General features: G+C 41.1%; 2 protein-coding genes across 2 annotated transcripts in view; one reads left to right on the top strand and one right to left on the bottom strand.

Annotated features, from left to right (window-relative positions):
• Positions 1-9,659, top strand: part of LOC139474371 (cleavage stimulation factor subunit 3-like) — a 57,601-nt gene extending 47,942 nt beyond the window's left edge. The window contains exons 18-21 of the mRNA XM_071257357.1: positions 2,165-2,318; positions 3,212-3,306; positions 4,155-4,215; positions 9,160-9,659. Coding sequence (XP_071113458.1) covers positions 2,165-2,318; positions 3,212-3,306; positions 4,155-4,215; positions 9,160-9,353 — 504 coding nt within the window. The 3' untranslated portion in view covers positions 9,354-9,659. The remainder of the gene's footprint in view (positions 1-2,164; positions 2,319-3,211; positions 3,307-4,154; positions 4,216-9,159) is intronic.
• A 4,027-nt stretch (positions 9,660-13,686) lies between these two features.
• Positions 13,687-19,964, bottom strand: LOC139474984 (transcription initiation factor TFIID subunit 13-like). Its single transcript, XM_071258189.1, has 5 exons — positions 19,883-19,964; positions 16,705-16,758; positions 15,769-15,835; positions 14,283-14,380; positions 13,687-14,028 (listed from the first exon to the last, which is right to left on the bottom strand). The coding sequence occupies exons 2-5, from the start codon at positions 16,735-16,737 to the stop codon at positions 13,852-13,854; spliced, it is 375 nt and encodes a 124-aa protein (XP_071114290.1). The 5' UTR covers positions 16,738-16,758; positions 19,883-19,964; the 3' UTR covers positions 13,687-13,851.
• Positions 19,965-20,348: the final 384 nt, after the last annotated feature.

Genomic DNA, 20,348 nt, shown 5'->3' with positions numbered 1-20,348 from the left:
GTAGCACTAGATTAAGATAATCTTCTTGTGTGTCGGATGTTTGTGTGTCTACAGGACCTGTCCAGTCTCCATGTAGCACCAGATTAAGATAATCCTCTTGTATATCGGATGTGTTTGTGTGTGTCTACAGGACCTGGTCAATCACCATGTAGCACCAGATTGAGATAATCTTCTTGTATATCAGATGTGTTTGTGTGTCTACAGGACCTTGTCAATCTCCATGTAGCACTAGATTAAGATAATCCTCTTGTGTGTCGGATGTTTGTATGTCTACAGGACCTGTCCAATCTCCATGTAGCACTACATTAAGATAATCCTCTTGTGTGTCGGATGTGGGTATGTCTACAGGACCTAGTCAATCTCCATGTAGCTCTAGATTAAGATAATACTCTTGTGTGTCGGATGTGGTTGTGTCTACAGGACCTGTCCAATCTCCATGTAGCACAAGATTAAGATAATCCTTTTGTGTGTCAGATGTTTGTGTGTGTCTACATGACCTGGTCAAGCCCCATGTGGTACTAGATTAAGATAATCTTCTTGTGTGTCGGATGTGTGTGTGTCTACAGGACCTGTCCAATCTCCATGTAGCACTAGATTAAGATAATCCTCTTGTGTGTCGGATGTGTGTGTCTTTGTGTGTGTCTACAGGACCTGTCCAATCTCCATGTTGCACTAGATTAAGATAATCCTCTTGTATGTCGGATGTTTGTGTGTCTACAGGACCTGGCCAAACACCATGTTGCACTAGATTAAGATAATCCTCTTGTATGTCGGATGTTTGTGTGTCTACAGGACCTGGCCAAACACCATGTAGCACTAGATTAAGATAATCCTCTTGTATGTCGGATGTTTGTGTGTCTACAGGACCTGGCTAAACACCATGTTGCACTAGATTAAGATAATCCTCTTGTATGTCGGATGTTTGTGTGTCTACAGGACCTGGCCAAACACCATGTAGCACTAGATTAAGATAATCCTCTTGTGTGTCGGATGTGTGTGTGTCTACAGGACCTGGCCAAACACCATGTAGCACTAGATTAAGATAATCCTCTTGTATGTCAGATGTTTGTGTGTCTACAGGATCTGGCCAAACACCATGTAGCACTAGATTAAGATAATCCTCTTGTATGTCGGATGTGTGTGTGTCTACAGGACCTGTCCAGTCTCCATGTAGCACTAGATTAAGATAATCCTCTTGTATGTCGGATGTGTGTGTGTTTACAGGACCTGGCCAAACACCATGTAGCACTAGATTAAGATAATCCTCTTGTATGTCGGACGTGTGTGTGTCTACAGGACCTGTCCAATCTCCATGTAGCACTAGATTAAGATAATGCTCTTGTATGTCAGATGTGTTTGTGTCTACAGGACCTGTCCAAGCTCCATGTAGCACTAGATTAAGATAATCCTCTTGTATGTCGGATGTGTGTGTGTCTACAGGACCTGGCCAAACACCATGTAGCACTAGATTAAGATAATGCTCTTGTATGTCGGATGTGTTTGTGTCTACAGGACCTGTCCAAGCTCCATGTAGCACTAGATTAAGATAATCCTCTAGTATGTCGGATGTGTGTGTGTTTACAGGACCTGGCCAAACACCATGTAGCACTAGATTAAGATAATCCTCTTGTATGTCGGACGTGTGTGTGTCTACAGGATCTGTCCAAGCTCCATGTAGCACTAGATTAAGATAATCCTCTAGTATGTCAGATGTGTTTGTGTCTACAGGACCTGTCCAAGCTCCATGTAGCACTAGATTAAGATAATCCTCTTGTATGTCGGATGTGTGTGTGTGTGTCTACAGGACCTGGCCAAACACCATGTAGCACTAGATTAAGATAATCCTCTTGTATGTCGGATGTTTGTGTGTCTACAGGACCTGTCCAAGCTCCATGTAGCACTAGATTAAGATAATCCTCTTGTATGTCGGATGTGTGTGTGTCTACAGGACCTGGCCAAACACCACGTAGCACTAGATTAAGATAATGCTCTTGTATGTCGGATGTTTGTGTGTCTACAGGACCTGTCCAAGCTCCATGTAGCACTAGATTAAGATAATGCTCTTGTATGTCGGATGTTTGTGTGTCTACAGGACCTGTCCAAGCTCCATGTAGCACTAGATTAAGATAATGCTCTTGTATGTCGGATGTGTGTGTGTCTACAGGACCTGGCCAAACACCACGTGGTTCAGATGCCACTGAGTGGCGTGAAGAAGGTGATGCGTCATATGAACTCCGACGATGAAGACTCCCGCAGACCACACTACCCAAAGCCAGATGTTGAACAGATGTTACCTTTCAAACCAAAGTCAATAGTTCGTAAGTGTCTACATATATGTCTGGGGATGCAGATACGTTGGACATGAGGTGATCGGGAAGATGAACCAACATCATGCTTCTGTAGCTAAAGTGAACACCAACCAGTGTCATACTACTATAGGGGCCACAGGTGGCCCAGTCGTCTAACTCGCTGTGATTTGCCCTGCAGAGTTGCGTCCTTTGGGCACGCCAGAAACCTATGATTGTGGGTTGGAATTCCGGTTCACCCTGATTATGTTTCTAGGTTTTTCAGCACCATACCCGTGCTCGTGGGTTTCACAGAAGTGGTAAACGTCTGAGACCTGCATCACTTTGGTCTTTCCTCCCACATTAAGCTGACACACCGTGATATAACTGGAATACTGTTAGAAACGGTGTTAAACCCATCTCACTCACTCATACTACTATAGCTACAGCATGTATAGTGAAGACCAACCAATGTCATACTGCCATAACACCCGGGAAGATCCAGATTAAAAAAAGTCTCCGGCAACCCATGCTTGTCGTAAAAGGCGACTATGCTTGCCATAAGAGGCGACTAACGGGATCGGGTGGTACAGCTCACTGACTTGGCTGATGCATGTCATCGTATCCCAATTGCGTGAATCGATACTCATGATGTGAATCACTGGATTGTCTGGTCCAGACTCGATTATTTACAGACCGCCATCATAAAGCTGGAATATTGCTCAGTGCGGTGTTAAACAACAAACAAACAAACACACTACCATAGCAATAGTGAAACCCATGGTTCTGTATGGAATGGCCCAATATATTGTCCTATTTTAGTTTGTATATTTTTTTTATCAAATGTTGAGTTGAGCCTTTAATCAACCATCTTCCTTTCTGAGCCGTGTTCTTCTTTAAGTACACATGAGTTTCTCTCTTTGCAGCCATCGGTGCTCACCCAATACCAGGTGGGGTGTTCCCACCTCCCCCGGAGGCAGCTGACCTCATCTCCACGCTACCCCCACCCGACTGCTTCCATGTGAGTTGCCAGGGTTCACAATTAACATAGTCCATAGTTTTGTTCAGAAAGGACCAGTGACATTTCCTTGTGGACTTTTACCATTAGGTAGATGGCCACTCTGTAGCAGGACTAGTGACATTTCCTTGTGGACTACCACTTTTACCATTAGGTAGATGGCCACTCTGTAGCAGGACCAGTGACATTTCCTTGTGGACGACCACTTTCACCATTAGGTAGATGGCAACTATACTTGTTAATCAAAGTATTAAGGCACACCATAATATTTACCAACGATATTGAAGTGAGATTTTTCACAGTGATAGCTTTGTGTGCCAAAGACCCTGAAGATTTCATGTCAGACCTCATATATTTGTGTTGGGTGAAAGGAAAATTGTGTTTGAAAATGTATGATGGTCATACTGAATTTTAGGTCCTAAAACAAATACTGTATGCTGGATTTAATATAGTATTGACAGACTTGAAATTCTTGAAAATGACAGTTGGCATACCTTGAAAAGACCTTGAACTTTAGAGTTCCATATCTGTATTAAGCTTGTGCTAGCTCACTGAGATAACATGGCTAAGACCCCACTCAGACAGTTTACCGAGGCCAGCCCTTCTTTTATCGCCTCAATGCCGAGAGCCAGGAACATACTATCTATGAACGACTTTTGGTATGACACAGCCAGAGATGTAACCACCACCCTCTGGGCAAACACTCCATCCACTACACCACGGAGATTGTCCAGCGGTATAAAGCAGAGATGTATTAACGATGGATTCTTAGTTATGTGTTATTTAATTTGATGTATTTTGTGACCATGGATCTTTGATTTGAGTTTCCTGATACCCTCCTCTCCTTTCAGGGCCCATTTGTCGTCATTGATAAGTTCTTTGAACATATGAAGAAGTTGAAATTACCTGAAGGTGAGTGCTTTTTAGTGATCGCACAGAACTTCATTAAATTTATGAGTTTGCCACTCAGTTATACATTACTTCTAATGTTGTCTGTATGCAGGGCTCATATACACATCATGTAATCTAGCCTTATCTGTACACGGGTCTCATGTACACGTCGTGTAATCTAGCCTTGTCTGTATGCAGGTCTCGTGTACATGTCGTGTAATCTAGCCTTGTCTGTATGCAGGTCTCGTGTACACGTCATGTAATCTAGCCTTGTCTGTATGCAGGTCTCTTGTACAGGTCATGTAATCTAGCCTTATCTGTACACGGGTCTCATGTACACGTCGTGTAATCTAGCCTTGTCTGTATGCAGGTCTCTTGTACACGTCGTGTAATCTAGCCTTGTCTGTATGCAGGTCTCTTGTACAGGTCATGTAATCTAGCCTTGTCTGTATGCAGGTCTCGTGTACAGGTCGTGTAATCTAGCCTTGTCTGTATGCAGGTCTCTTGTACAGGTCGTGTAATCTAGCCTTGTCTGTACGCAGGTCTCTTGTACAGGTCATGTAATCTAGCCTTGTCTGTATGCAGGTCTCGTGTACACGTCGTGTAATCTAGCCTTGTCTGTATGCAGGTCTTGTGTACACGTCGTGTAATCTAGCCTTGTCTGTATGCAGGTCTCATGTACACGTCGTGTAATCTAGCCTTGTCTGTATGCAGGTCTCTTGTACACATCGTGTAATCTAGCCTTGTCTGTACACGGGTCTCATGTACACGTCATGTAATCTAGCCTTGTCTGTATGCAGGTCTCGTGTACAGGTCATGTAATCTAGCCTTGTCTGTATGCAGGTCTCGTGTACAGGTCATGTAATCTAGCCTTGTCTGTATGCAGGTCTCGTGTACAGGTCATGTAATCTAGCCTTGTCTGTATGCAGGTCTCGTGTACACGTCATGTAATCTAGCCTTGTCTGTATGCAGGTCTCGTGTACAGGTCGTGTAATCTAGCCTTGTCTGTATGCAGGTCTCATGTACACGTCATGTAATCTAGCCTTGTCTGTATGCAGGTCTCATGTACACGTCATGTAATCTAGCCTTGTCTGTATGCAGGTCTCTTGTACAGGTCATGTAATCTAGCCTTGTCTGTATGCAGGTCTCGTGTACAGGTCATGTAATCTAGCCTTGTCTGTATGCAGGTCTCATGTACACGTCATGTAATCTAGCCTTGTCTGTATGCAGGTCTCTTGTACAGGTCATGTAATCTAGCCTTGTCTGTATGCAGGTCTCGTGTACACGTCATGTAATCTAGCCTTGTCTGTATGCAGGTCTCGTGTACACGTCATGTAATCTAGCCTTGTCTGTATGCAGGTCTCGTGTACAGGTCATGTAATCTAGCCTTGTCTGTATGAAGGTCTCGTGTACAGGTCATGTAATCTAGCCTTGTCTGTATGCAGGTCTCATGTACACGTCATGTAATCTAGCCTTGTCTGTATGCAGGTCTCATGTACACGTCATGTAATCTAGCCTTGTCTGTATGCAGGTCTTGTGTACAGGTCATGTAATCTAGCCTTGTCTGTATGCAGGTCTCATGTACACGTCATGTAATCTAGCCTTGTCTCTATGCAGGTCTCATGTACAGGTCATGAAATCTAGCCTTGTCTGTACGCAGGTGTACACGTCATGTAATCTAGCCTTGTCTGTATGCAGGTCTCATGTACAGGTCATGTAATCTAGCCTTGTCTGTATGCAGGTCTCGTGTACACGTCATGTAATCTAGCCTTGTCTGTATGCAGGTCTCGTGTACAGGTCGTGTAATCTAGCCTTGTCTGTATGCAGGTCTCATGTACACGTCATGTAATCTAGCCTTGTCTGTATGCAGGTCTCATGTACACGTCATGTAATCTAGCCTTGTCTGTATGCAGGTCTCTTGTACAGGTCATGTAATCTAGCCTTGTCTGTATGCAGGTCTCGTGTACAGGTCATGTAATCTAGCCTTGTCTGTATGCAGGTCTCTTGTACACGTCATGTAATCTAGCCTTGTCTGTATGCAGGTCTCTTGTACACGTCATGTAATCTAGCCTTGTCTGTATGCAGGTCTCATGTACAGGTCGTGTAATCTAGCCTTGTCTGTATGCAGGTCTCGTGTACAGGTCGTGTAATCTAGCCTTGTCTGTATGCAGGTCTCTTGTACACGTCATGTAATCTAGCCTTGTCTGTATGCAGGTCTCTTGTACAGGTCGTGTAATCTAGCCTTGTCTGTATGCAGGTCTCTTGTACAGGTCATGTAATCTAGCCTTGTCTGTATGCAGGTCTCATGTACAGGTCATGTAATCTAGCCTTGTCTGTACACAGGTCTCTTGTACACGTCATGTAATCTAGCCTTGTCTGTATACAGGTCTTGTGTACACATCGTGTAATCTAACCTTGTTCGATGCAGGTTTCATGTACAGGTCATGTAATCTAGCCTTGTCTGTATGCAGGTCTCATGTACAGGTCATGTAATCTAGCCTTGTCTGTATGCAGGTCTCATGTACAGGTCATGTAATCTAGCCTTGTCTGTACACAGGTCTCTTGTACACGTCATGTAATCTAGCCTTGTCTGTATACAGGTCTTGTGTACACATCGTGTAATCTAACCTTGTCTGTATGCAGGTCTCATGTACAGGTCATGTAATCTAGCCTTGTCTGTATGCAGGTCTCATGTATAGGTTATGTAATCTAGACTTGTCTGTATGCAGGTCTCATGTATAGGTCATGTAATCTAGACTTGTCTGTATGCAGGTCTCATGTATAGGTCATGTAATCTAGCCTTGTCTGTACACGGGTCTCGTGTACACGTCATGTAATCTAGCCTTGTCTGTATGCAGGTCTCGTGTACAGGTCATGTAATCTAGCCTTGTCTGTATGCAGGTCTCATGTATAGGTCGTGTAATCTAGCCTTGTCTGTATGCAGGTCTCATGTATAGGTCATGTAATCTAGCCTTGTCTGTACACGGGTCTCGTGTACACGTCATGTAATCTAGCCTTGTCTGTATGCAGGTCTCGTGTACAGGTCGTGTAATCTAGCCTTGTCTGTATGCAGGTCTCATGTATAGGTCGTGTAATCTAGACTTGTCTGTACGCAGGTCTCGTGTACACGTCATGTAATCTAGCCTTGTCTGTATGCAGGTCTCATGTATAGGTCGTGTAATCTAGCCTTGTCTGTATGCAGGTCTCATGTATAGGTCGTGTAATCTAGCCTTGTCTGTATGCAGGTCTCATGTATAGGTCGTGTAATCTAGCCTTGTCTGTATGCAGGTCTCGTGTACAGGTCGTGTAATCTAGCCTTGTCTGTACGCAGGTCTCGTGTACAGGTCGTGTAATCTAGCCTTGTCTGTACACGGGTCTCGTGTACAGGTCATGTAATCTAGCCTTGTCTGTATGCAGGTCTCATGTATAGGTCATGTAATCTAACCTTGTCTGTATGCAGGTCTCATGTATAGGTCATGTAATCTAGCCTTGTCTGTATGCAGGTCTCATGTATAGGTCGTGTAATCTAGCCTTGTCTGTATGCAGGTCTCATGTATAGGTCGTGTAATCTAGCCTTGTCTGTATGCAGGCCTCATGTACAGGTCGTGTAATCTAGCCTTGTCTGTATGCAGGTCTCATGTACAGGTCGTGTAATCTAGCCTTGTCTGTATGCAGGTCTCGTGTACAGGTCGTGTAATCTAGCCTTGTCTGTACGCAGGTCTCGTGTACAGGTCGTGTAATCTAGCCTTGTCTGTATGCAGGTCTCGTGTACACGTCATGTAATCTAGCCTTGTCTGTATGCAGGTCTCATGTATAGGTCATGTAATCTAGCCTTGTCTGTATGCAGGTCTCATGTATAGGTCATGTAATCTAGCCTTGTCTGTACACAGATCTCGTGTACAGGTCGTGTAATCTAGCCTTGTCTGTATGCAGGTCTCTTGTACACGTCATGTAATCTAGCCTTGTCTGTACACAGGTCTCGTGTACACGTCATGTAATCTAGCCTTGTCTGTATGCAGGTCTCATGTACACATCATGTAATCTAGCCTTGTCTGTATGCAGGTCTCTTGTACAGGTCATGTAATCTAGCCTTATCTGTACACGGGTCTCATGTACACGTCGTGTAATCTAGCCTTGTCTGTATGCAGGTCTCATGTACACGTCATGTAATCTAGCCTTGTCTGTATGCAGGTCTCATGTATAGGTCGTGTAATCTAGCCTTGTCTGTATGCAGGTCTTGTGTACAGGTCATATAATCTAGCCTTGTCTGTATGCAGGTCTCGTGTACAGGTCATGTAATCTAGCCTTATCTGTACACGGGTCTCATGTACACGTCGTGTAATCTAGCCTTGTCTGTATGCAGGTCTCATGTACACATCATGTAATCTAGCCTTGTCTGTATGCAGGTCTCTTGTACAGGTCATGTAATCTAGCCTTATCTGTACACGGGTCTCATGTACACGTCGTGTAATCTAGCCTTGTCTGTATGCAGGTCTCATGTACACGTCATGTAATCTAGCCTTGTCTGTATGCAGGTCTCATGTATAGGTCGTGTAATCTAGCCTTGTCTGTATGCAGGTCTCATGTATAGGTCGTGTAATCTAGCCTTGTCTGTATGCAGGTCTCGTGTACACGTCATGTAATCTAGCCTTGTCTGTATGCAGGTCTCTTGTACACGTCGTGTAATCTAGCCTTGTCTGTATGCAGGTCTCGTGTACACGTCGTGTAATCTAGCCTTGTCTGTATGCAGGTCTCTTGTACACGTCGTGTAATCTAGCCTTGTCTGTATGCAGGTCTCGTGTACAGGTCTTGTAATCTAGCCTTGTCTGTATGCAGGTCTCGTGTACAGGTCGTGTAATCTAGCCTTGTCTGTATGCAGGTCTCGTGTACAGGTCATGTAATCTAGCCTTGTCTGTATGCAGGTCTCGTGTACAGGTCGTGTAATCTTGCCTTGTCTGTACACAGGTCCTGTAGGGGTACACAATGGTGTGGATGGCCATGTCAAGATTGACGCAGGGACACAATTCTCCATTGACATTGCCAGCGGGATGCGCAAGCGGAAGTTGAATGATGAGGAGAGCGATGAGGAGCAACCCACCGAGATAACAGCCCCTGTCAACGACATCTACCGTAGTCGGCAGCAGAAGAAAGTCAAATAGCCCATGTAATCAGCTTCCAGTTAGGTGCATCCAGGACACTTGTCAACAACATGGTCGCTAGATCTGTCTAGTTGTCAGTGAAAAACACAAAGCATTTCAGATTTGTTCCCTGTTTCTTCATGATGATTGTATGCCAGCAAAACCACCGGCAGTAGGTCTGTTATCAAGCAATGGCTTGCCACTTGATTATCAACAGGCCGGCCACCTTGATTGTCCAGAGTATTTGTTACTGCAGTCTAAAACACCATTCACTCAATCCACAAGTTTTGACGAATGAGAGTTTGGTTGTACTGAAGACTTTAAACTTTTCAATGGTGGGTTGTCTTCAGCCATTCATTTTTTTCTCCATTCAATGATTATTTTGCTACCTTTATTTCAAGTCTTGTATCATCAGTAGTTTAACTACCTCAGTGAACTGGAAGTAGAGACAAAGTACAGCCCCCTCATTGTGGTAGGAATCCAGTCCACAACAGCAACCTTGACCGTAAGTTAGTACTTTGCTGTTATAAGTATTGGATGCAGGACTGAAGCTATCCCACAATGCTGTCAAAGAATGCTGCGTAATATACACGTCAAGTAGGGCTGTAATGGGAACCCTGGGTACTAGGCTTGGGTGGGTACTGACTAGGACCCTGTACCCACAGGACTATCTGGACCCGTGGCCACGTGATATATTATTTTATGGCAAAAATTCACTATAACTGCATAGTTACACTACAAGTCAACAATATTCGCATTTCTTTCTGACAATGCACGCTTTCTTTCTGACTTTTATATGATTGAATAAAATCAAAGCTTCAGTCAATTTCATTGAATGCGCGACCAGATTGTTTTTCTGCATGTATCCAACTACTTTTTGCCAACAATTTGGCCTTGTAAACAGGTGTGTATTGTTAACAAGGGCATATGTATGCCACCTGTATCTGAATGTCAATGTACCACTGGCACTTAGCGGCGATCTAGTTGTCATGGAGATGTTGTTAATGAGACATGTTTTTATGGGGATATGGTTGTCAGGGAGATGTAGTTGTCAGGGAGATGCGTTTGTAATGTTGATAGATTGTCAGGGAGATCTGGTTATCAAGCTGATAGGTTGTCATGAGGATAAATTGTCAAGCTGATAGGTTGTCATGGAGATGCTGTTGTCAGGGAGACGGTATTGCAATGTAGCTGCTGATGGTAGAGTAGCCTGTGTGTGATGTCATCACTGTTGTTGGACATTGAAAAGTGAGGGACATATACCGAAATAAGAAAGTTTTTGTCAATTCACTTTAAGCTGTTACATCAACATATGAAAATTATGACAAGTTTTTCTTCATATGTGCTCAACATATTTTAATATGGGAAATGGTAAGAGGTCAAACAAATACTTTTCATATTTATCAAACTTGATTATCCTTCACCGAAAAGGGAGGTCACTCTAATAGGGGCTTCACAACTCTAATATGCACACAATGTGTTAGACAAGATCTGAGGTGCACACAAAAACACTTTTGAAGGAAGAACAAAAATTGGAAGCCTTATAATGTTTTCCCACCTATTGACAAGAAGAAAAATCCATGTACAGAGAAATAACAATCAGAGAGAACAATAAGACAATACTTTGTCAGGTGGTGATTGTCAGACGACGGATTGTTCCACAGGTTGGTTGAACCCAAGTTATCATATTCAATGTTTAATTAAATCAAATAGGAAGAAAATAGATACCATACATTTCCTGATATGAAATTTCTTGAAAAAACGTGAATTCTTCTTTGTGATGGTGCAGTGCTCAAAGTAACCCGGTTTAGCTGGTGTGTTAGGGGAGATAATCCATGTTCCTGTCATGTCAGTATTGATGTTCCTGTACTCCATATAGACTGAGCATTCACAGATGCACACCCAGTATCATGGCTGGCTGAATATGTGTCTGTTAGCCACATCTAGACTGGGGATCATTGCTCATGCTGTCAACCACTTGTTGATCCAGATTTGATTATTTGCAGGTCGCTGGAATATTCTGGGTTGTAAAACAACATGCATTCACTCATCTCAGTGTGTAGGTAACAAGTTAGGTTCACAGTGTCGGTAGATCTTTATAGGACTGCCATCTATGTCATACCTTTCTCTCAATTTGTATATATGTAAAAGTGTTTGGACATGTTGGTTAGATTTTCTATTAGGAGATGAAGATTTCATTCATGCATTTATTTCATCTGAAATATTTTATTTGATTCTTCACACGATCCCTTATTGACTTCATTGTGGGATTTGTGAACCAGCCAGTAGCCATGGTAACTGTTTGTAAATATGTCGTGGTGATATTAGTCATGATAGTGCATAATGTATTATATTATCTAGACATGTTTTAAAATGATATTGATGGCTACTTGTATGATGTCTTGACTAAGTCAAATAAAGTATTTTGACACAAATTATGTTCGTCTAATTATTAAGATCTCAGTGGGGATCTCCGGGGTAGAATAGCCCCTGTTGCTGAAATGATTGTGTCATCATAACCCCATAACATCGTAGGAGTGAGTGAGTGAGTATGGTTTTACACCGTTTTTTGCAAATTTCCAACAATATCACAGCAAGGGACACCACAATTGGGCTTCACACATTGCACCCATGTGGGGATTTGAACCTGGGTCTTCGTCATGACAAGCGAACGCTCTAACCACTAGGCTAGCTCACCGCCCCGACATCAAGGGATCATTTATTGCTCGTACAGGTTTCAAGACGTTTACCACTTAAGTGAAATACACGAGCACGGGTATGGTGCCGACAAACCTTGAAACGTAATCAGAGCAAAGCTGGGATTCAAACCAATGATCATAAGTTGATGGCACGCCTAAGGGAAGCAACTCCACCTGCCATGATATACATGTACCTGAAATTATGTTGTAGTCAACTCTCATGTGAAGAGGGGCGGTCGAGTAGCCTAGTTGTTAAAGCGTTCGCTCGTCACGCCGAAGACCCTGGTTCGATTCCCGATATGGGTACAATGTGTGAAGCCTATTTCTGGTGTCACCCGCCGTGATATTGCTGGAATATTGCTAAAAGCAGTGTAAAACCATACTCACTCACTCATGTGAAGACCTTAGGAAGACCTTAGAACTGTCCTTTTCACTAGTTTATCACTTAGAGTAGCCATTGTACATCTAAATAGTGCATTAATATCCTACCATTCATATAGTATTGTCCGATAATCATGGTGAGAAGTTAGCAATTCTGTCCAAGAAGGGCCTGAATCCAGGGAATTATTTCTAGAAACATGTCAAAGTACAGTAGAACACGGATATAACGAACCACAAGGGACCAGAGAAATCAGTTTGTTATACACGTTTTCGCTCTGTAAAAGTCCGCAATCTTGGATAAGACAAAACACAATAAACGTAATTGCAGTGTTACACGTGAAATCTTCATGGCCTAATTTCAGCTTTGGTCTTTCTTGGTTTTTATGCCAGCACCAACAGCATTAATAACTCTCAATTTTGTGTCTAAACTAATAGCTTTCCTCTTATTATTGCCCGCCATGATAGCATATGCAAGTGAACTGAGACTTGGACACAATCTCGTAAAATGTATATGTTTAATGTTTGTTTTACAGGCAAGATTACATGTACAGGTAAGATTAACACCATGCAAATTTAACAAGGTTGATCCGTCACCGCTGATTGTATTGATTCGCCACCATTGTGTTGATTCGCCGCTCATTGCGTACAGCCAATTGTCAGTGACACTTGACACTGAGTGAGATTTCTCAGTGATAGATGGGCTTGTCGGTGATCGGATATCAGTTCGCTGTATCCGTTAGTTTGATGTAGAGAGTTCGTTATATACATACATTTTATATGATATTATATAGGAGATAAAACGGGGATTTTTTAACAGTTTGTTGTATCCGTTTGTTCGCTATATCCAGGTTCATTATATCCGGGTTCTACTGTACTCCAATTTGAGCAACATTCAAATGTAAAAACAGTCCTCAAAAGAAAGCTTATGTTGCTTGGCACCTGTTGAATAAACAAATTATGACTGGGTCATTCTACACCTACTGGTATATGCAGGAGATAGACCATCTTCTCATCTGTTGCCTACAACACCATGCAGACATTAAAAGATACAAATTTTAACCCTCATTGACTACGTAATGTCCTTGGATTGTCTGGTCCCAAATTATTTACATGCTGCCATCATATAGCTGGACTATAGCTGTCAACATTAAATACAAGTTCTGTAGTGACAAGCTTCTTGCATTGTTTGCTGTTTAATGCAAGACGGTTATATATCAACAATACCTTGGGTAATCTATGTCGGAGAAAATTACTGAGTAAAAAAATAAAACCACTGCAATGACAAACCTTTTAATAAATATACAAGTACATGTTTTAATGAAAATGAACATAATTATATCATGGATGATATTTCTGCGTGATGGTAATGCAGATCCTCACACTCTCCATGCAGAGCGTGAAATAGGTTCATGAGCTATGTACAAGAGTTGAGGACCTCATCATTTGGTCGCTGCATATTTGATCTCATCGAAAGCTTTCCTGGCCTTCCTCAATTCCTCACTCATCAGGAGCAGTTCCTTGACCCTGGAGTACTTCTTGGGGTCCTTTCTGATGAGGAATATGATATCCTCCACTTGTATCCTGCCAGGACGGCCAGTCTCCATCGCCTTCTTTGTCTGAAATATAGGCGGAGATTAGCTGCGATATCGTAGCTATGTACTGCTCCAATATTACTAATCTAATCGTCACTAATACATCACCATGAATACTTTATGATGTTCTAGCAGAGTCTGGTGCTGACTTTGCACTGGCCTTCACAAGTTGTTAGAGTGCACAATATATATATTGTGGAAAAAATCGTAAGGGAATATCTGGGATTTGAAAACAGAACTATTACATCCTGGAATGGCTGACAGGTTGCAAATCTCACCATCTCCGTGATGTACTCGATGACCAGATCTTCCAGGAGGTCCACTGACTCGGTGTAAGGATTCTGGTCATCTCCGAACCCATACATCATACAGCGCACTGGAACAATCAAATCATTATATCACACAGCACACTCGAACAATCAAATCATTACATCATACTGCGCACTGGAACAATCAAATCAAAGTCATACAGCGCACTGGAACAATCAAATCATTACATCATACAGCGCACTGGAACAATCAAATCATTATATCATACAGTGCACTGGAACAATCCAATCAAAGTCATACAACGCACTGGAACAATAAAATCATTACATCATACAGCACACTGGAACAATCAAATCATTACATCATACAGCACACTGGAACAATCAAATCATTACATCATACAGTGCACTAGAACAATCAAATCATTACATCATACAGTGCACTGGAACAATCAAATCATTATATCATACAGCGCACTGGAACAATCAAATCAAACTCGTACAGCGCACTGGAACAATCAAATCATTACATCATACAGCGCACTAGAACAATCAAATCATTACATCATACAGCACACTAGAACAATCAAATCATTACATCATACAGCGCACTGGAACAATCAAATCATTACATCATACAGCGCACTGGAACAATCAAATCAAAGTCATACAGCACACTGGAACAATCAAATCATTTCATCATACAGCGCACTGGAACAATAAAATCATGACATCATACAGCACACTGGAACAATCAAATCATGACATCATACAGCGCACTGGAACAATCAAATCATTACATCATACAGCGCACTGGAACAATCAAATCACTACATCATACAGCACACTGGAACAATCAAATCATGACATCATACAGTGCACTGGAACAATAAAATCATTACGTCACACAGCGCACTGGAACAATCAAATCATGACATCATACAGCACACTGGAACAATCAAATCATGGCATCATACAGCGCACTGGAACAATCAAATCATGACATCATACAGTGCACTGGAACAATCAAATCATGACATCATACAGCACACAGGAACAATCAAATCATGACATCATACAGTGCACTGGAACAATAAAATCATTACATCATACAGCGCACTGGAACAATAAAATCATTACATCATACAGCACACTGGAACAATCAAATCATTACATCATACAGCGCACTGGAACAATCAAATCATTATATCATACAGCGCACTGGAACAATCAAATCAAAGTCATACAGCACACTGGAACAATCAAATCATTACATCATTCAGCGCACTGGAACAATCAAATCATTACATCTTACATAAAGCAAACAGATTTCCGTACTCGCCAACTACAGACTGTCACTATTCTGAAGACGCACCCATCAACTCGGGGCTGTCCCTAGCCCATGACTTTGAAGTGTTTCGGAATAATTATGAAGTTTCAGTCCCATTTCCAACACATTCTTGTATTTTTAACACAATAAACATGATAAACTCACATTCTTTTGAAAATATTTTCTTCCTTTTTTCAAGTGGTGTATCTTCCTCAACATCCTCCTCTTCAAACTGTAAACATATGTAGATAGTTGTCAGCATCCTCTGTTTACATGACATTCATCATATTTGTGCACCATCAGTTATCTATCCTGCTTATCACTCAAATTATATCAGGATTGGTCAGTTTCATCTTTTGCACAACAAAGATTACTAAGTGCAAAGGAAGCACCTTATCTGTAAGCCGTAAATATTCTATATTAATTCTGTTTAATGAAAGTAAGAGATCTTTAGTTGGACAACACGTCAAACATGCTCCAACTTACCCCATAGTATTTAGTTCTGTGGTGTTATAGATACCAAATCTTACCTATCTCTGATTTACATGTATTTGCTCTCGTGAAAATGACATCACAATTAAAAGTGAACAGTAAATTATGTTTTGTGATTACAGCAATAGAAACAAACTGTTTTAGTCCACTAGTCCTTATAATGATAACATATAGAAAACCCCTTAAAATGGCACATTTCTACGAGTCCTTATGATACCTTTACTATTGGGGAGTTTGGCAAGGACTACAGGACTAGTACGAATTTCTAATGCTGGATTAGATAGTTATAGCATGTATTCGGATGTGTTATTCCTTCCTCCTATCACTGGGCCTCTGAGCTGATATCTCCAGCTATTCAAACATGCTATTATTTTAAAACTCAGCGCTGATTCTACAACACATAAATTATGATTCCATGATATTAACATGTCACTATTAGATCTTCATGTATGTGAGCAAGTTCTTAGTTTAGTAACATGCTGCAGGAGCAAACGATCCTGTTCCTGACATTATTTCATCCAATCAAAGGGAGCATCAAACTCCTCGCGTGATGACTGAAAGGACAATGTGATCACATCCATCTCTGTTGATGCCTTACAAGAAACATACCTCTGCACCTGGCTCCTTCTCACTCTCGGCCATTTCTAAGTAGTGGGCAGTTCTCTGAAAGAAAACAATAAATTAATATTAAACTATGTACAAGATTAGATGCATGTGAAATGATTTTGTTCAAACTCATTCTCATGCTGTTTCATTCAGTGTTTGTTCGTATTATTAAGAGACCATGGGCCTATAGTACCAATGGGTGTATAAAAAATCATAAAGTAACGTCTCAGGTTATTAGCCAGCAATACATACACTGACAGTTTTTTGTTATTACTACATTGTTACCTGACATTTAACCAAACAAATTTCTGTATACTCGAATAATGGATAAAATATTTATCAGTGAACTGTTTCCTGTTTCCACACAACGGATATATTAGTCAGAAATGATATTCATTTTCTACAGTTCTTAAATCACAAAACTGACAAATTCTATGTACTCTTCAGATCCCAGTATGTCTTTCCATCTCAGTGAAGGGTGAGTGAGTGAGTACGATTTTATGAGTAGCAATATTCCAGCAATATCACGGCAGGGGACACCAAAAATGACCTTCACACATTGTATCCATGTTGGGAATTGAACCCGAGTCTTCAGCATGACGAGCAAACACTTTAACCACTAGGCTACCCGACCGCCCTCTCGCTGAAGAGTTTATGTAAGCTTCATCTGAATTTTGGAAGTGCTATTGGAATTTGTTTTAGTGTTAAATAAATTTTGCTCTCAACACAAACTCTTTTTAAAAAGGGAATCAGTGATAGTTTACTGGACTGTGTCACATGTATGTTGATACTGCTGTTACTAGCAACAGCACATGAGTGAGTGAGTGAGTACGGTTTTACGCCGCTTTTAGCAATATTTCAGCAATATCACGGCGGGGGACACCAGAAATGGGCTTCACACCAACAGCACATGAAAATATACAATCTGTGTAACAATGGTGGTTAAAAGCACATTTCCCGGGTTCAATGAATTACCACTTAATTATTAAAACAGACAAATTCTTAAATGATTGTGTTGAAGAAACAATAACATAAAACTGGGTCCTGCTTCACTCAATAATCCAGACTTCAGTTTATGATAGTATGGATAAATGAGGATACCTATTACGGCATCAATATGGATATATATTTAAACAGCGTGAAGCGTGTGCTGTTTAGATGGAAACACAGTCCATCCAAATACCTCAAGATAGGGCATATAATTTATGCAATTATGTATCAATTCGTCTGTAACTGGATCAGAAAATATTGATACACACGGGTTCTATTGCGATACATGTATATTGGTTTACCATGCACCCCCTACATGTCTGCTGTTATACATGATCCCCACGGTTAGACTGCATTTACAATTAGAAAACAATGTAATCATCATCAGTTAAGTTGCTTTCTTTTCTTTATTAGGGCTGTAAACTAAAAGACAAATTGATTTCGGGACTTTTGGGGAAACTCTTTTCCTGTTGTCTTTTCTAAGTTAAAACCCCATAAACAATTGAACAAGGACTAATTTAAGGTAGAAAATTACCCCGTTTCAGTTATTTTCTACTTGTTTGCCTAAAAAGACAATCAGACAACAAGGTAAATTTAGATTGACATTACAAACTTACCAGAAAACAAAATATTATTTTAGTATAGTTGGTCTGGCAGTTCCAGACCATTGATATTTAGAGGAACGTGTTGATTTTACCAAAATCTAGTTACCCAATACATCTTTTTTACTTAATCCACAAGTTTGAAATGAGCTATGGACTAGCTGGACCAATTTTAACTTCAAGTGGGACTTAGAAGTTGGTTTGAAGATGGGAGATAGTTCTATGGATATACAACTTCTTCAATCAGTCAATCAATTCGTATAAGGCCTTAGGCAATGTTTCTTGCTTGATAACAGTGTTAGAATGGTTAGTATCTACACCGAAACATCGCATTCATTGTAATATAGAAGTTGTATATCCATAGAACTATCTCCCTTTTTCATGACCAATGATGTCTACACCTGCTCCCAAAGTGTCATGCTATTTTCTAAAGATGAATGACATAGCATAATCAAATTATTCTATATCATAACCATCTTCCTGAGGCAAGAGAGTTAACTGACTTTGAAAGGCCAGTTTCCACCCTTGCCGAACTAGGCTGGAATTCCTGGGCTCGATCGTAGTGCCACCAGTGGCTATTACGAGTTTTGTCCCTTCTATGCCTCTCCTATGGACCAATCAGATTCCACCGCTCATATTTGCTTCAAACAAAATGGCGGGGCGCCCGATCAAGACGATCTGATCGATAATCAAGATCTATATTGTAATAAAACAGGTCTTCATCGCAAAGTGCATCAAATCATGTGAGTACCTGGATTAAGAACATGAAAAGATTTGGAAAATTTCTGTTGACAACGAGTTGGCTGTGCACATGTTTACCAAATCTTGCAATCGACCGAAATCTGCATGACAGTTTACAAACCGGATTTCGATTTTGTTGTGCGATTGTGATTGGACTATGCATAGACTTGTTAGTCCAGCCAAACTAACTCCATAATACCAGCCTAGTTCGGCAAGGGTGGAAACTGGACTTTTATAGTCAGTTAACTCTCTTGCCTCGGGAAGATGTATCATAACATGAACTTGATGATGAAGTGATAAAGCCTGAAACGCACACAAGATCATCAAAGATACAGCGTTTCAGGATTACAATTCGTGCCAAATCATGATAACATGGCAGCGTCTTAGATTTCTATTATGACATGTTTTATTGTTGTGACAAGAGTCATTACAAGCTTCACCGCATCTATGACATCAATGTACTCAAAGTTCATTGCAAGATGTTAATATTCTATCAAAATAACACCATGTATCAAACATGATGAATGTGACATAGATAGGCCTAATGTGTCATGTGTTTTGAACATTGCGAGAGACACCTTATCAGCAAATCTATATAAATGCGCCATAATTAAGCATTTGCTAAACATGCTAAAAAAGATGGACCGATCATTGATGAAATAAGAATTATGCCGGTTTGTCTTTGAAAAAAATCACAATTTCATCCATATTTCTTCATGAAGATGCCTTACTTCGCCTATGTGAATATTGTTGTAAAGAGAAACGCTACAGAAATATTACTTTCAGTCAGCTATCTGGGAACATGTACAAAATATTCACAATAAATACAGAATTTCAAAGACAAATACCTGTACCCCAAGCACCTGCTACCGGAAGTTGCTAAAATGCGGACAGATCATAATATTCTCCACATTCGCCGCCAGAGGGCATTTTCGATATTGGAATGGTTTATCTGCCATAGAGCGCTGGCGCTCATCACGTAACTTTGTGCATTCGCTAATACGACAGGGTACCAGTCTATTTTCGATATTTATCTATATGCGCTTAGCCTCTATCAGCTGACGATAAACAATCGATATAATCTATTAAATCGATTTAATAACACCGATGAATACTTTAATCATGCAGCAAGGAAGAAAAGGATATTGCACATTTTGTTTTGCGAATCTGTGAGTGCCAGTACGGTGTGTATCCGGTTAACTCAGTTCCCAAGGGACGTAACTCTGAACAACCTTTGTTGAAACACGGCTTACGAAACGTGAGTTGCAAGGACGAAGTTGGCTGTGTGATATCATATATAGCTCAACAATGCCA

This window comes from Haliotis cracherodii, unplaced genomic scaffold (genome assembly GCF_022045235.1).
Source record: "Haliotis cracherodii isolate W230 unplaced genomic scaffold, xgHalCrac1.p SCAF_3, whole genome shotgun sequence".
Classification (NCBI taxonomy): Eukaryota; Metazoa; Mollusca; class Gastropoda; order Lepetellida; family Haliotidae; genus Haliotis; species Haliotis cracherodii.
The sequence above is the reverse complement of the archived record's forward strand: the minus strand, read 5'-3'. Positions and strand labels throughout refer to the sequence as shown.

What these genes read in the sequence shown, in the direction of transcription:
- LOC139474984 (XM_071258189.1), bottom strand. Translation starts at nt 16,737, where the DNA reads ATGGCCGAGAGTGAGAAGGAGCCAGGTGCAGAG. An exon ending in AGAAGGAGCCAGGTGCAGAG is followed by an intron (nt 15,836 to 16,704) that starts GTATGTTTCTTG and finishes ATATGTTTACAG; the next exon opens with TTTGAAGAGGAGGATGTTGA. An exon ending in TCGAGTACATCACGGAGATG is followed by an intron (nt 14,029 to 14,282) that starts GTGAGATTTGCA and finishes CCTATATTTCAG; the next exon opens with ACAAAGAAGGCGATGGAGAC.